Source organism: Cervus elaphus, chromosome 7 (assembly GCF_910594005.1).
Source record: "Cervus elaphus chromosome 7, mCerEla1.1, whole genome shotgun sequence".
NCBI classification, from domain to species: domain Eukaryota; kingdom Metazoa; phylum Chordata; class Mammalia; order Artiodactyla; family Cervidae; genus Cervus; species Cervus elaphus.
The window spans coordinates 17443190-17460188 of NC_057821.1; the positions used below are offsets into that span (position 1 = coordinate 17443190).

Genomic DNA, 16999 nt, shown 5'->3' on the forward strand with positions numbered 1-16999 from the left:
CGTGATTGAGAATTCCTCTTTGGAGCCCTCAGTGCTTTGGAGAGACCATTACTCAAAAAAATATAATTGTCCCTCACCGTCTATAATTACATAAAATGGCTGACCTCTCAGTCTTTGCATTTGAAAAACCTGACAGCATGTCCAGTACATTTTTCAAATTCCTAGGCTTAAAGTGACCCTTGGGATCTAGAATGAAGCAACTTGGAACTCACCAGAATGGCCAACTTGTGAAAGGAAAGCAGCCCTCAGGTGTGGCCAGTAGCCTCCGGGTGGAACTGAATTCCTGTGACTGAAGACTCATCTGCTGAGAGGCCCTCCATGAGTCCACCGTGAGGGTGCGTCCTAGGGCAGTGGGGCTGAGCAGGACTCATGCACTCACAGTTTGAGACGTTCATTCAACTGAGGTTTTTAGGGGCCCTGAATATTAAATCCCACCATCCAGAAGAGCCTCTGTGAGACGGCCGCCCTCTTTGGGAGAGTCTGACGGGATCGGGGGTATCCGAGGTTCCTGGAGTCCACTACTTCTCAGTGTTGAGAGGGGAGGGGGCCGAAGGGCCGTCAGCCTGCTGCCGGGGCCTGGCCTGCGTCCTCGCCCTCGGCTTCCACCTGGTTACCCTGGCCCAGCTTCTTCACGCTCTCCAGAAAGGCCTTCCAGGTCTCCGGCACGCTCTTCTCCAGAAGCCAGCCCTCACTCTCGCACTCAGGGTCCTCGGGGTTGGCCATGCCTTCCAGCGCCGTGTGCAGGTAGCGCAGCCCAACGGTGACGGTCGCCTGGTGTGGGGAGAGGAGACTTACAGGAGCAGGGAAGTGGCCGGGGCAGGGGTGACCTAGAAGCCATAGGGGCCCTGCAGACAAGGCTCTGCTGGGTTTGAGCTGATGAGGGCCTGCCCCAGCCATGCCTGAGTGCTCGAAACACCTGCTGCCCCCGCCTCACCTCTGGCCCTCTTCTCCTCCCTTCCCGGTCACTCCAGGTTGCTTTGGATCCTGCCCACCCGGCCTTTCTCCTTGCCAGTTTTACCATGTGCTTCTCTGCCTGGAGTATTAGGGGTGTCCCTCCCCTTAGGTCTCCCCTGTCCTGGGGGGCATTAATCCTGGGCTCCTTCTCCATGCCTACCCCCACCTCATTCCTAGCACATCGCTTGGTACATATTGGGTGCTCGGCAACTATTTGCTGGACAGAATAAAAAGTCATCTTTTTTCCTGCAAACAAGGTGATAGATGGTTTCCCTCTACTTCTGTTATTTCTGATTAGTATGGGGATGAGTGGGTGATTGGTTTGGATTTGTTCCCTGGCAGTCACTGCTACAGACTCTGGTGCCAGAATGCCTGGATTCAAGCCTCAGCCCTGGCACCTAGCCAGCCATGTGACCAGGAAGCCTCAGTTTACTTGTCTGGTTTGCAGATTTTCAGATGAAGTACCGCCTGTTCCACGGGCATGCTGTGACACTCCATTGTGTGTGGAGCGTGGCACCTCGTGCAAAGCAAGGATGAATAGGAGTGTCAGCTGTAGTTGGTTATTAGGCAGCATGGTAAGTATTCTTTCTACTTTTCTAACCCTGTATTGTGTTGGCCACTTGCTTCTACACAAATTCCTGCTTCGCTTGCCCTCTTCCTTTGATGGTATAGCAAACTCCATGAGAGGCCTAGGCCCACTAACAGAGAACATCCACCCCCCCGAGGGCAGGAGTGGCCTTGATACATCTTGTTCACCTGCTGTCCCAGCCCTAGAAGGGCACCCCATGGTGGTAGGGCCTCAGTAGACATCTGTTAATGAAAGCTCTGGGAGTATTTAATGATTATGGTAGTGCATGATATTAGTAGCTAGTAGTTTTAGGGTTTTGTTATAATTATTGTTGACTGAAAGTTTAATAAGATATTTTTACAGTGAAAAAATCCCTCCTCCAGGAAGTCCTCCTGGTATCCATGTGCCCATTCTGATTCTTTCCTTCTTTCCTCAAGAAGGCCTCCTGCCACAGTATGAATTTTGCAGTAGTAGTAGTATTGAGGTGTCATATCCTCACTGGATTGTGAAACCCAGGAGGGCAAGACTGAGGCCAGAATCTTATCAGCTCAGCCACCCTTGTGTGCATCGCAGAGTCTGCCCACTAAAAGCCTCAAGCAAAAGTCAGGGGCATGCAAACTCCCTGTTCCCAGTGAACTGTTCCTCTTCTTAAGCAGTCACTAGATTTCTGGAAAAGTGGGTAAGCAGAGAGGTAGCCAGTGGAACTCAATTTTCCCACTGACTTCAGTTATACTTTCAGTCTTCTTTTAATGGCTTTTCAAGGGATGTGATCTTCTAACCTTCTATCCTCATTCTACCTTCTAACCTTTTCTCCTCATTGTACCCACTCATTCCTAAGACTCATTCCTAAGATTCTGCCTCAAGGAGCCAGGGACCAATAAATCTCCGTGAATATGCTTGCCTCTGCTTCAGTGTGAGAAGAAGGCCTCCCTCCCCATCTCATCCCCCATCAACAGGCAGTTCAGTCCCTCTGGTGTGACGTGGTGTGTTAGAAGTGGTGTGTATCAGATGAGAGCACACCTACCTGTGAATTTCCATAGCACTAAAGATAGACTTACTTAAAGGAAACTTTCAGTGAATCTTCTTTGATGGGCAGTTTCCTCACCTAATATTTCTGGTTTTGTAAATTTAGCTTTCGTAGGCTGGGTTTCCTGCCGTCAGCTCAAAGCAGGAGCCCATGAGTCACCCTCTGTACTACCTCAGTTTACCCCTCCTTGGGCTCTTGTTCAGCACCCAGGACAGCGCCCAGCACTCATAGGTGTTTGAGCTTATTTCTTCAATGAATGAATGAGGGCTTGCTACATCCGAAGCCCTGCAGCTACAGAGAGGAACTAAACCTAACAGATGATGGAAAATGAACCTAGAGATAATCAGAATACCAGGTAAACTGCTACCAGAATTTCAAGAGAAGCACAAATCAATGTGCCTGTAACTGCTGTTGCCTCCCAGTAGCCCCAGAGCTAACTGCTGTCAGCCCCCTGTAACAGAGAGGTTCAATAAGTTTCTGAGACCTCAGGTGCAAAAAGTGGAGACACAGGATGAACCTCAAAAACATTCAAAGTAAAAGAAGTGAGACATAAAAGGTCATATATTACATAATTCTATTTATATGAAATGTCCAGAATAGATAAAGCCACAAGGACAGAACAAAAATGGGTGGTTCCGGGGCTTAGCGGGAGGCCTGGAGGGGTCTGACTGCATAATGAATATGAGTTTTTTTGAGGGGGTGGTGGGGGTATTTTGGAACAAGATAGAGGTGGTAGTCGCACAACACGTGAATGTACCAAATGCCTCCAACTTGTTCACTTTAAAAAGACTGATTTTATGTGCTATGAATTTCAACTCTTCTTTAAGTGGTAGGACAGAAACAAAAAGTGGAAGTGCCAGTGTTCAAGCCTGGGCCTGCCTGCATGCCAGCAGAGGGCTGGTTCCCAGGAGGGAGCCCAGGGCCCAGCTCCACCCCATGAATCCCAGTGGGGCAGGTGAGTCCCTCGTCTTGCCCCCTCGTTGACCAGGGCCTACCTCAAAGAGCCAGACAAGGAGGGTCACAGCGCCTATGGTGTTCATGAGGTTGCTGTAGTAGCTCAGCAGGGCGGCCCTGCAGCCACGCAGCCACAGGTTGAGCTCTTCCGTCTGGTGGTCATAGCTGTAGTGCGCAGAGTTGTTGGTGAGCTGGTACTGGATGCAGGGCCGCGGTGAGTTGGGGTTGCAGCAGCTGAAGGGGACGCCGTCCACCAGGTACCGCCCATCCACGTTGCTCTTGATGCGACTGCAGAAGAAACAGATAGATGGCTTGAGACCGGCCTCCTGGACTTCTCAGCAGGTGCCAGTTTCTCCCATCCCTCATCTCTGAAAATCTGGGATGTTCATTCACTCATTCTTCTAGAGAAATAATTTGCTGTTAGTCAGCTACGTGCCAGCCAGCTGCTATTCCATCTTCAGCTGCTATTCCAGCTGCTGAAGATGGAGGAGTGGCCCAGAAAGCCAAGGCCCCAGCTTCCTGGAGCTTATGTTTACAGGGTTGAGACAGATGATAAACCAAGAAGCAAGTAAGTAAGGAACATATGTATTCTAGCCCTTGTATAGCAATGGAGATTCAACAGAATCTTACAAGACATTTCAAAGACTCTATGGACTTGCTGATCCTGAAATACCCTGGAAGCCTGTGAGCAACCTTTGATAAAACTGAGATCCAGAGTGCTGTTCACTCGAACTGCCCGAGGGTAGCCTATTAGAGGTTCAGTGTTTCTTCAAGATCCTGGGGTAACTATCAGTGTAGATACAAAGGAAGTCACAGGAGGGGGCATTTAGACAAGAGCGAATCACATACCTGAAGAGTGTGTTCATTCTTTTATTGCCTGTTGTTTTCACCCAACTGAACACAAGATCAACACAAGCACTGTTCTCCTGGAACCTGTCATGTGTGTCAGAACATGGATGTTGCCCTGTGGACAACATTTGACCCCAGTCTATGGAGCACCACATCAGTTTTTATAAAGTCCAAAATAAAGATTTATGCAAAATATCACCCAACAACTCTATGTGCTACCAGGGCCTGGCATGCAGTGATTTCTTGGAGCCGTGCCAGGCTGGTAGGATGAGAGCCACAGGAAAGGTAGTAAGTGTGAGACAAGGCTCTGCCTGGCATTCGTGACCATCAACATTAGCGCCCAGCCCCTTCTCTAACCTCATCTCCTCCTTACAGCTCTGGGGACAACCAACGCCCCCTCTGGCCAGATCAGTTCTGTCCAGCAGATGTTTCCAGAAGGCCTGCTCTGGCCCTGGGCCTTTGCAGCAGGGGCAAGGAATGAGTCTTTGCCCATGGCTTGCTCTGTATCCACACTGAGCTCTGCCCCACCCTTCCCCGCTGGGTGGAAGAGCCTTATTCACCTGAAGGATGCAGCTTGCACAACTTTCACATTTCTCTATTTATATTTGGTTAGAGCACACCATGCATTCATGGTAGGTTCAAAATTCAAAAGGGGCAGGGACTTCCCTGGTGATCCCATGATTAAAACTCTGCACTTTCACCGCAGGGGGCACAGATTCAATCCCTAATCAAGAAACCGTTATTCAAAAAAAAAAAAAAAGAAACCGTTATTCTACAAGCTTCATGATGCAGACAAAAATTTAAAAAAAAAAATTATGTAGCTGCACACTTAAGATTTGCACACTTATGTGCACATTATCTTGAGTAAAAAAATGGGTTTTTTTAAGTTAATTTTTTTTAATTGCAAGGCATTATTACATAATAACAGCAGACTTGTATGACATAATAATAGGGAGCATGTAGTTCATAATAGAAATTATTTCCAATGTTCATTGAAATGGTAATTAATTATACTCTTAAAAAGATGTTCAAGAACTTCCCTGATGGTCCAGTGGTTAAGACTGTACTACCAATGCAGTGGGCCTGGATTCAATCCCTGGTCAAGGAACTAGATCCCGTGTGCCACAACAGAGGTTGACAACCCTGAGTGCCACAGCTAAGACCTGGCACAGCCAAATAAATAAATAAATGTTTTTTTTTAATTTTTTAAAAAATTAAAAGATGTTCAGGGACTTCCCTGGTGGTCCAGTGATTAAAACAGTTTCAATCCCTAGTCAGGGAACTGTGATTCCACAAGGCTCATGATGCAACCAAAAAAAAAAAAAATTCATATAGCTGCACACTTAAGATTTGCACGCTTGATTATGTGCACGTTATCTTGAATAAAAAAAGATTTTTTTAAGTTTAATTTTTTTTTAATTGCAAGGCATTACATAGTAACAGCAGACTTACAGCATAAGAATAGGGAGCATGTAATTGTTCATAATAGAAATTATTTCCAACAATATTCATTAAAATGGTAACTAATCATACTCTTAAAAAGATGTTCAAGGGCTTCCCTGGTGGTCCAGTGGTTAAGACTGTGCTCCCAATGCAGTGGGCCTGGGTTCAATCCCTGGTCAAGGAACTAGATCCCACATGTCACAGCTAACACCTGGCAGGGCCAGATAAATAAATATTTTTTAAAAAAATTAAAAGATGTTCAGGGACTTCCCTGGAAGTCCAGTGGTTAAGACTCCACTCTTCCCCAGCAGGGGGCATGAGTTCTGTCCCTGGTCAGAGAACTAAGTTTCTGCATGCCACTCCGCCAGAAAAAAAGAAAAGAAAAAAGATGTTAATGTTTAGCTTCTAAGTAAAATCCCCTCGATTCAAAAAATTCTCCCACTCATTCTTGTCTCTTGGCCTCCAGGTGCCCTCACTGTGGCCAGCCCTGTCTGTCCTTCTACAGAGGCCTCACACGTGGACAAGCAAATTCAGATTTTGCAAAAATTCTTCCTGTTTGTTTTGTTTTTACCCAAATGTTCACATTATATTGACACTGCCTTAAACCATTATTTTTCCCTTAACAATACCTTGGAGATCTTTTGTATCCGCCAGGGAGGAGTGTTCTCCAGGTTTTAATGAGGTGCGTGGTGTCCCCAATGTGCAGATAGCCCATGGGGTACTATCGAGTTCCCTACTGATGGACATCGGGGATTCTCACAGTTTCGTGTTAATACAAGCATGGACTGGGTCAGTTCACATACTGGGACTGTATCTAGAGCATCAGCTGCTAGGAGAGGAGTCTCTGCCTCGGGCCCATCCGTGGTTGCACCCGAGCTCTGCTGTCTCTCTTCTGGGGGATTGTACAGTGACATCTCCACTGGCCACACCCACACAAGTCCTGTTTTTGATCTTTGCCAAAACCTGATAGATGAAAAGTAATATCTCCAAAGTTGTTCTAAATTTCTTTTTTTTTTTCTCATTATAAGTGAAATTGGGAATCTTTTGATATGTTTTTTTGTTTTGGGGTGTTTTTTTTTTATATGTTTTAAGATCCACTTGTGGTTTCTTTTCAGTGAACTGTCTGCTGATCGGTTTGGTTAAGACCATACCATACTGCACAGTGTGGCCTCTGGTTCCAGAACAGTCCTCACCTGGGTCATGGCGACCATATTTCCACCTGCCCTGCAGTCCCTGGCCTCTGCTTCATGGACAGGACCCACAGCACAGCTGGCCCTGGATGCACAGGTGGTCTAGGACTAGGACCATGATAAGAGCAGGACAGCCTTAGTTTATTCCAGATCCATCCCTCTGGACCAGTTCCTTACCCTTGTGGGTCTCAGCTTACTTATCTGTAAAATGGACTTGACATGAGGATTGTGTGAAGGGATCCATGTAAAAAGGCTTAGAAGAGTGCCTGGTACATATTAACTGTGCAGGAAATGTGGACTCCTGGGCTGGGGCTGGGCCGGGCGACAGAACAAGAGCTTTCACAGGAGCCTGTGTGTTCTCGGGGAGCAGCTGTGAGGTGGAATAGACCACTCTACTCCGCTGGGGAGCAGTCACGCATGAACAGGTGGCGTGGGCCCTGCCGGCTGTGGAGCAGAGGGGGTGCCCCTGCTGTGACCCAGACCTCAAGGGCAGAGCTCCCCACTGGCCCTCGGCTGGGGCTGGGCGGCATTTGTCCAAGGACAGGAGGGGTCGCTGCCGAAGCTCACCCGCACCAAGCGTCTGGGAGCAGCTGTCTGAACAGCCTCGTGAGGCACCAGGCTCCGCTGGCTGAGGTGGTCCCAGTGGGGGGACAGGAGCAGAGACCTTCACCTTGGGGCTCCCAGCCCTGTCCTGAGGGGCCAGCTGCCCCCACAGCCCTAGTCCCCAAATGCAGATGCTGTTCATCCCTCTTTCTGACCTGCAGGCAGCCTCTGGAACCCACTCCCACCTGGGCCGGCCCCAGGGTCCCCATGGAGCGCAGTGGGTGAGAGCACAGAGAGCTGGCCTTTGAGTCCCAAGTCTGCCTGTGTGAGCTGCGGACTGTGTGAGGTGGGCCGATCAGGGACTGTGCGGAGGGTGAGATGAGGCAGTCAGCAGATGCCCAGGACACAGGCTCTGAGAGAATGCTGGCTCCTCCCCACTCTTGGCCATCTGGGGGGACCCTGCAGCCCACCGGACTGTTCTACCAAGGAAGAAATGGGGCCCAGAGCAGGGCAAGCCCTCACCCAAGTTACACAGGAAGTGGAAGACCAGCCCACAGCAGTTTCCCACCTCTCCCCTCAGAGTTTCCTCAGAGTCTCCAGGGCCTTTCGGCCTGTTGGCTTTTTCTAGCTAGAGAAGTGAAAGTCGCTCAGTCATGGCCAACTCTTTGCGACCCCATGGACTATACAGTTCTCCAGGCCCGAATACTGGAGTGGGTAGCCTTTCCCTTCTCCAGGGCATCTTCCCGACTCAGGGATCAAACCCAGGTCTCCCGCATTGCAGGCAGATTTTTTACCAGCTGAGCTACCAGGGAAGCCCTTTTCTAGCTAAATTTCCTAGAAAGGTGTGAGTTCTCCCCAGTGTTCCCTGTCCCAGGAGCCCTTCCTTGTCGACCATCACCTCTCCAGCACACTCTCCAGGTTTCCCTCAACTGGGGTAAGGCCTGCAGACCTGCCTCATCCTCCCTGGGGCAGGGCTGTGTCTCCTCAGATTGGGGCCTAAGGAACGGCAGCTCTGGCCTGATTGGCATTGGGGTTCCCCCAGCCTCGGACCTCTTGAGGTCCCATATCTCTGGAACTGGCCCTCCCTCTCCCTCAGGAGTACTGTCTTGTTTACTTCGCACTTGCCCTGGTTCCAACCACAGATTAAGGCTCCACTCACCCTCTTAAGACAAAGTCAGGCAGAGGAGAGCTCCTTAGTTGGTGAGCTGGCTATTTATATCAGAGTATTTCCCAGGCTACAAATCTCTGCTCAGGGCTCACCAAGGGTTGTAGGGGTCTTGATTAAGGTAAGGCTTTGTTCTAGCTCACTGTCTCACAGCCAAGATACAATTTGGGAAAGTCATCACATTGGAATTTTCCTGGAAAAAAACAATATAATTTAGTAGGTGAATTAATAAACCAATAAGGAACACCAAATGGAAACAAGCAGGGGAGGGGAGAGGAGGGATCCAGGAGTGTAAACTGATAATGAGTCAGTTCCCAGCCCGTGTGCCAGCTGAGTGACATCTGTGGAACCTTGGCAAATCACTTGACCTCTGAGAGCCTCAGTTTTCTCACCTGAGAGATGACAATAAAGTCTCTGACAGTGGTGTGGTGGAGATTAATTGGGTTAATACACATAGAGAACCTGGTATACAGCAAATGCAGTATTAGTATTTCTTTGAAAGGCAGGGGGAGAGGAGGGGCCCAGCCTTTACCAAGGAAGCCCCAGTCTGAGAGGAGACACTGCGCTGCTTTCAGGGAGAACTGATCTGATGAGAGATCTAGACCAGCACCAGAGAGTCCAGTCTCAGCGGGAGAAACAGACCTGTACTTGGGGAGCCCCTGTCTGAGGGGAGACACAGTCCTGCCCTCAGGGAGCCCCAGTCTGAGGGGAGACACAGCCCCGCCTCAGGGAGCCCCAGTCTGAGGGGAGACACAGCCCTGCCCTCAGGGAGCCCCAGTCTGAGAGAGACACAGCCCCGCCTCAGGGAGCCCCAGTCTGAGGGGAGACACAGCCCTGCCCTCAGGGAGCCCCAGTCTGAGAGAGACACAGCCCTGCCCTCAGGGAGCCCCAGTCTGAGAGGAGACACAGACCAGCTCTCAGGGAGCCGCAGTCTGAGGGGAGACACAGCCCTGTCCTCAGGGAGCCCCAGTCTGAGGGGAGACACAGCCCTGCCCTCAGGGAGCCCCAGTCTGAGGGGAGACACAGCCCCGCCTCAGGGATCTCCTAGCCAAGGTCCAGAATTTTCGAGATATCTCTTAATTGTTTAGGAAGAGTTTACCGTCCTGTGGGTTCTGTGGAAAGGACAGTAAAGTGCGAGAGCTCGGTGCCAGCTTCTCCCTCAGACCGAGGGCCCCAGGCCAGGCCTTCCTGGCTTACAGTTCCCTCAGGCTGATGGTGCCAAGGCCTCTGAGCATCTTCATGCTCTGCCTCTCACCCCTTGACCCTGAAGCTCATCTCGTCATGAAAACAGGAAGAAACCTTAAAGGAATGATTATAGGGACTTCTCTGGTGGCTCAATGGTTAAGACTCCATGCTTCCCCTGCAGAGGGCACAGTTCCATCCCTGGTCGGGGAACTAAGACCCCACGTGCCAGTGGTGTGAACGAAAAAAAATTATTATTATAAACTGGTTGAAGACCTCATGTCCCACCTGGTGCTACAGCAGCACCCTAGTGGGTGTTCTTGCCAAAACTGAACCTGAATCCAGCCACACCTTAGCCCCACTACTTGTTTACACAGGAACACAGAAGACAGAAGAACACGTTAGATGACAGCTCTTGGTTGTAACGACCCCAGCCCAGAATGTGAGGAATTCTGCAGGACAAGTGGCTGACTTCCTCCAAGACGCACATGGCATGAAAAAGGTAACTGTAAAGAGTAAGAAAGGTTGTTAGGTCTCCTAACAACCAAATGCAAAGTGTGATTTAGATCCTGATTTGAACAAGCCAACTGTAAAAGGCATCTTGAGACAATCAGAGAATACTGAACACAGATAGGGTATTAGATGATAGTAGTGTTAGTGGGCATGATTACTATTATGCATCTGTTAAACAAAAACAAAAAGACAGAAAAAACAAACCCTCTTTATCTCTTAGCAATTCTTCCCAAAGTTTTTACAGAGAGGAGGATACAATGCCCTGGATTTGCTTCTTAATACTCAGACCAGGGAAAATGTGTGTTTTGGAGGAGCGAGGGCAGTACTGATGGAATGAGAAAGGGAGAATGTTTACATTTATCAAAGTAAGGTGATAGGTACATGGGGATTTCTTATAATCTCTCTACTTCTGTGAATGCTTGCAATTTTCCCTAATGAAAGTTGAAATGCAAAAAAAAAAAATATAATAAAAGCAGTTCTGGTTAAGAACTACAAATCTATATCCCAATTCCTTGCTCTGAAGACTCAAGAGTCTCTGAGGGAGGTGGCATTCCTGGATTCCTCTGAGGACACCACCACCCACCCACCCCAGTTGTAACAGCCCCCTCCCCGGCTCAGGACCTCTGAGCCAGGGAGGGAGAGAGAAAGTAAACACAGGAGAATGGAACACAGTCCTGTCCCGGGTGCCACTGGGGGGCCTCATGATGATCTGAGATCCGGGCACAGAAGGATAGGAATCCCACCACGATCCACAGGTGTTTGTTGAGCCTGTATCATGTCTGCCTACACCTTCCACTGTGCCTCTGGAGAAGGAAGGAAAGAACAAGACAGAGACAGGAGAAGGGACGACCTGAGGCAAACCAGCCCCCTCCAGAGGTTTCAGTCATCGGGGAACAAGCACTCATCTAACGCCTGCGAGGTGGAGTGGAAACGGCAGAGTGGAAAGAGCAGACTCAAGAGCTGGCCCTCCCCATAGCAGGACAGCGTCCCAGCAGAAGAAGGAGCAAGCGCTGACACCTGCTGCGACATGGATGAAATCTGAAAACGGTGCGCTGACAGAAGAAGCCAGACCTCAAAGGGCAAATCCCACATGATTCCATTCAAAATGAAGTGGCCAGAACAGGGAAGCCTACAGAGGCAGAAAGTGGAGTAGTGGATATTTGGACTTCGGGGCAGGGGAGGTCGGAGTGAACACTGAAGGGTGCAGAGTTTCTCTGCAAGATGATGAACACGTTCTAAAATCAACCTCAGTACTGGCGGCACAGCTCTGTCAATATATTAAAACCCATTGAATTGCTCACTTTAGATGGGTGAGTTATGTGGTGTGTGGAGTATACTGTCCATAAAGCTGGTTTGTTTGTTTTCCAAAACTCTGTCCTACCCCACCCCCAGTCCCATCTTGCTACTTCCTGCTGTGAGATTTTAGGAACATCCCTTAACCTCCCTGAGGCTCAAATTTCTACAAAATAGAGACAACAACAACTAAAAATAATACAAATCCCCCAGGAGAGGTTTTGTGCCCACCAAATAAGGATACTTTTCCTCCCAAAAGCCCCAGCAACATAGCAACAGGACAGGTTCAGGTGAGGGGCCGGGGGTGGGTCAAAGGCTTGTAAACTCTTGTAAAACATCTTGCATTAGTCCACTTGATCTCCATGATCAGGAGCCTTCAGGAACCAGCCATTGACCTTAAAGATTTCTGTGAGAAATCTCCCAAAACCAACCATCTGTCCATGCTTGGCTGAGCCCACAAGTGCCAGGCTCAGTTAAGGATGTTCAGTTCCTCTTAATGTTGTGACCAAGTGTGTGTGTGTGCAGCAGAGAAAATTTTTCCCAAGTCAGTGGAGTTAGGATAGTTTCACACCAATAAGTTGGTATGGGGCACTGAGGTGATTTTGATCAAGTTTAATGCTGGCCTGACCAGTTGGATATGCTGACCACTGGGAGTGGAGCGGCCTGGGACATTGCTCTACCCTGGGACAGAAGGGGATTTGGGGATTACAGAGAGATCCTGTAAGTCTTGTCAAGGACTGACCCTGCAGAAGACATTCAAGGAAAATGACAGAGAGGATGAGAAACCCCTTGCTGCCCATCACAAAAGCTGGTTCTACCATCAACTCCCACTCTCCCCACTCTCCCCAGCCCCTAGAACTCTGCTTGTCCCTCTGGCTTCACACCCTTCTGGGGTGACATATATAAATCATGCCACTTTGTGCCATCTCTGCAGACCTGTCCCCTAGGAAGGGCAGAGTGGTTTACAAGCCTCCTTGATGAGGGATTTATAGAAGTAATCCCCTCCCACAGAGAAAATACAGTCCCAAGCAGTGACCTTCATTCTGACTTCCCTTCCATCTGGGGTTCACCAGTGTTGTCTGGGCTTCACCCACATCCTGCAGCCAGTGTGCCCGTGTCGCGGGTGCATAGCCCCCTAACTCACCAGCCTCACTCAGAGGATAAATCACCTGGGGGATCAACTGAACCCCTAGCCTCAGCCAGGGAATGGGGAGCGTCGGACAGAAAGAAGAGGTGGGGGAGAGTCACTGACTCTGGGCTGGCCAACCTTTCCCCAGAAAATGACTCAAGGCTCAAATGGTGGGTCTCTGGGAAGAGGGATATGCCAGGGTCAACACAAAGGGTGAGAGTCTCCTCTTGAACATTTCCTTACATCCCCCCCAGGATTTTACTTTTACACAAGCCAAGAACACTTCAGAAACACTTTATCAAGTTGCATTATTATTACTTAAGTAGTAAACACCAGCAGATATTTACTGAGCACCCATAGTTTACCAGGCTCTAGACAGAGCTAGGAGGTAATCACCAAGGTTGTGTATTTTGGTGCCTTCATTTAAAAGATGGGCAAATAGGACTTCCTGGTGGTCCAGTGGTTAAGAACCCTCCTGCCAATGCAGGGGACACAGGTTCAATCCCTAGTCGGGGAAGATTCCATATGCCGCGGGGCCACCAAGCCCATGCGCCACAACTACTGAAGCCTGTGCACTCCAGAGCCTGTGCTCCACACAGAAGCCACCCAGTGAAAAGGCTGCACACCTCAACTAGAGAGTAGACAGTAGACCCTTCTTGCCGCAACTAGAGAAAGCCCATGCACAGCAACGAAGACCCAGCATAGCAATAAGTAATTTTAAAAAGAGAGAGATGGTCAAGCAGGGGGCCCAAGGTATCAAAGGCCTTGTCCAAGGTCACCATCTAATGAGCAATAGAGATAAAGCTAACAGCTTAGACCCCCTGACTGCCCCCATCCTCTGCTTTTCCCACCATATCCAGGGATAAACACTTTGAGAATGGATGCTCAAGGTTGAAAAGTTGGAAAACATGGGAACAGCCCAGAAATTTATGCTTGTAGAACTGAATCCATTCAGTTTGAGTGAATGAGACAAGCAGCCAGATACTGTCTCAGTATATGTGACCCATCCCTCCTGTATGAAGCAGACACAGTCCTGGCTGGGTCTCCCCTGGCTGTCTGCATTCAAGCTGCTTCTGTAACTTGACACTGTCCTCCCATCTTAGCCTAACATTAGGTTGAACCGTACATTGCTGCTAATTTTATAGGTAAAAAATGATAGAATATTGACAATTCCGTATGTCTAATCAAGTACACCCTCACACACACACCAGTAATAAGTTGTATACCCAGAGCACCCAATGGGGAGGAAAAGGTACTGGACAGGGGGAGTCAGAGGCTGGGGTCTCTGTGCCCTCTATCGCTCTGACCCCAGGACTGGAGGCCACTCACTCTTTGACTTCTTTGGAGGAAAAATCCAGATAGCGGTTGCTGATCCACTGAATCTCAAACCAGTCCCGAAAGCCGTTGTTGCCACAGCACTTGAACTCAATCTGCAGCATGTCGATGGTCTTCTTCATGAAACACCGGCCCGGGGTGTCCGTGTCCCGGTAGAACTTCATGCCATTCTTGAGCCCATGGGCCAGCGTGCTCTCCAGCGAGCCCCGCAGGAGGAAGCAGCAGAGGGCCACCAGGAAGAGGGTCACGTTGAAGAGGACACACACGGCCAGGTACGGCTTCAGCCAGGGCTTCCACTTGGCGTACTTGGCAGGGTCCAGGGCATCATAACAGATCTTGCCAGCCAGAGAATTGAAGACACAGGATAGCACCCCCACCCCGATCAACGAATTGGGCACAAAATGGCTCTCAGAATTGTTCATCACATCGCTTCTCTTCCGGAGTTCAATCTTTAGGAACAGCCCTAAGCCGAAGATGATGATGCCAGCCAACACGGAGAACCAGTTCATGAGCCAGAGCCCTTGGGCCAACTTGACCCGCTTCTTCTGGTCAAACTTGACTTTCAGCAGCGCCATACTTGCAGGCTGCAGTCCAGGTAGCCTCCCACAGCACAGCTCTCACTCCTGACCTCAATAAGCCTGGAGGCTGAAGACTCAGGGCCTTGGGAAAGGTGCAGACGGTCCAAGCTGCAGGGAGCTGCTCTGGGGGCTGCCCATGTTGTGCCCCCTAGCCCGGGACCCCTGTTAACCCGCGAGTGGGAGCAGGGACCTCAGAGTCACAGTTCATGAAGGGGCCAGTCCTCCCCGTCGTCGCTGTAGCTCCCTTCCCAACCAAAGAGGGACAGCCTGAAGGCTGCAGATTAAAAGTGGGATCCACAAGACATCTTGCTAATCTCTTTAGCCAGGTTCATCCCATTAGATAAAGCCTTGCCAGTTTCAGAACATGCTCAAGAAGAGCCTCCATGGACACCCTGGAGCAGAGAGCTCTGGGTTCAGCTTGGAGCATCAGGAGCAAAAAAGACAAGACTGGCCAGAGGAATGGGCTTCATCTGCAAGTCTGCCTCAGATCAGATCATGTGTCTCCAAACTCCTTGAAAATTTGAAACATTCTAATGGGTGGCAAAGAGTTGGACAGGACTTAGTAACTAAACAACAACAAATGGGACAAAAGAGATCATTATCCAAGTTGAAAAACAAATGACAGATTGTGAGAAAACATTTGCAACATGTTAAAAAAAAAAAAAAAAAGAATGAATAAGCATTAAAAAAAAATAGCTGCCACAGTTCCACATCTTAAAAAAATCAACAATCAACTGAAAAAACAGGCAAAGGAAATGAGCAGGTGATTTATAACAAGTGAATCTGGAAAGTCCAAGGATCTGGAAAACATGTCAATCTAAGTAGAACGAATGGACATTGTAGTTAAAACAACAATAAAAGACCAGACTTGACCCATCAAATTGAACATCTGTCAAAATTCTGTTACCAGTATAAACAAAGATAACAGAAATGAGATGTACATCTTTGATGAATCTGTAAATTTATTAGTATTTTTAAGTAATAGATTTTATTTCCTAGAGCAGTTTTAGGTTTACAAAAGAATGAACAAAAAATACAGGGTTTCTAAATACTCCTTTCCCCCAACCAGTTTCCCTATATTTATTTAACATCTTACACTTGTGTGATACATTTATTACAACTGATGAGTCAGTTTCTGTATGTTATTAACTAAAGTCCAGAGTTTACATTAGGGTTAACTGTTTGTGTTGCACGGTTCTATGGGTTTTGCTAAATGCATAATGGCATATTTCCACCATTATATCATATTAGTGTTAGTGTTACTCACTCAGTCGTGTCAGACTCTTTGCGATCCCATGGACTATAGCCCGCCAGGCTCCTCCATCCATGGGATTCTTCAGGCAAGAATAGTGGAGTGGGTTGCCAGTCCCTTCTCCAGCAGATATTCCCGAACCAGGGATTGAACCCTGGGCTCCTGCATTGTGGGCAGAGTCTTTACCATCTGAGCCAGGAGGGAAGTCCATCATATAACATCATATAATATTTTATCATTATTATGTCATATAGTATTGTACAGAATATTCTCACTGCTCTAGATAGCCTCTTCATTCTTACTCCCCTCCCTGCCCAATCCCAGGCAGCTATTGTCTCTATAGTTTTACCTTTTCCATGTCATATTGTTAGAATCATACAGCATGTAACTTTTTCAGACAGGTTTCTTTCCCTTCACAATATGCACTTAATGTTTCACCATCTTTTTGTGGTTTGATGTTGTTGTTCATTCACTAAGTTGTGTCTGACTCTTTGTGACCCCATAGACTGCAGCATGCCAGGCTTTTCTGTCCTTCACTGTCTCCGAGAGTCTGCTCAAATTCATGTCCATTGAGTTGGTGATGCCATGTAACCATCTCATCCTCTGCTGTCCCCTTCTCATTTGCCTTCAATCTCTCCCAGCATCAGAGTTTTTTTCTGGTGAGTCGGCTCTTCACATCAGATGGCTAGAGTACTGAAGCTTCAGCTTCATCATCAGTCCTTCCAATGAATACTCAGGGGTAATAGCTCATTTCTATTTATCATTGGATAATATTCCATTAATATGAATGTGCCATGGCATGTTCACCATGCCCTTTAATAAAAGGGCAACTTGATTGCTTCCAGTTTGGGGCAATTATAAATAAAGTTGATACCAAAACTCTGCTCTGCAAGTTTTTGTGTGGACATAAGTTTTCTACTCATTTGGGTAGATACCTAGGAGTGCAATTGCTGGATCATACGGTGAGACTATGTTTAGCTTTGTAAAAACCTGCCAAATTATCTCCTGAAGTAGCTGTACTATT

The 16999-nt window shown here is 48.3% G+C and overlaps 1 protein-coding gene across 1 annotated transcript; it reads right to left on the reverse strand.

The window, feature by feature from the left end:
* Window positions 1–284: 284 nt before the first annotated feature.
* PRPH2 (peripherin 2) lies at window positions 285–14944 on the reverse strand. The gene is made up of 3 exons (XM_043907483.1): window positions 14140–14944; window positions 3545–3791; window positions 285–771 (listed from the first exon to the last, which is right to left on the reverse strand). The coding sequence occupies exons 1-3, from the start codon at window positions 14718–14720 to the stop codon at window positions 559–561; spliced, it is 1041 nt and encodes a 346-aa protein (XP_043763418.1). The 5' UTR covers window positions 14721–14944; the 3' UTR covers window positions 285–558.
* Between the last annotated feature and the right edge of the window lie 2055 nt (window positions 14945–16999).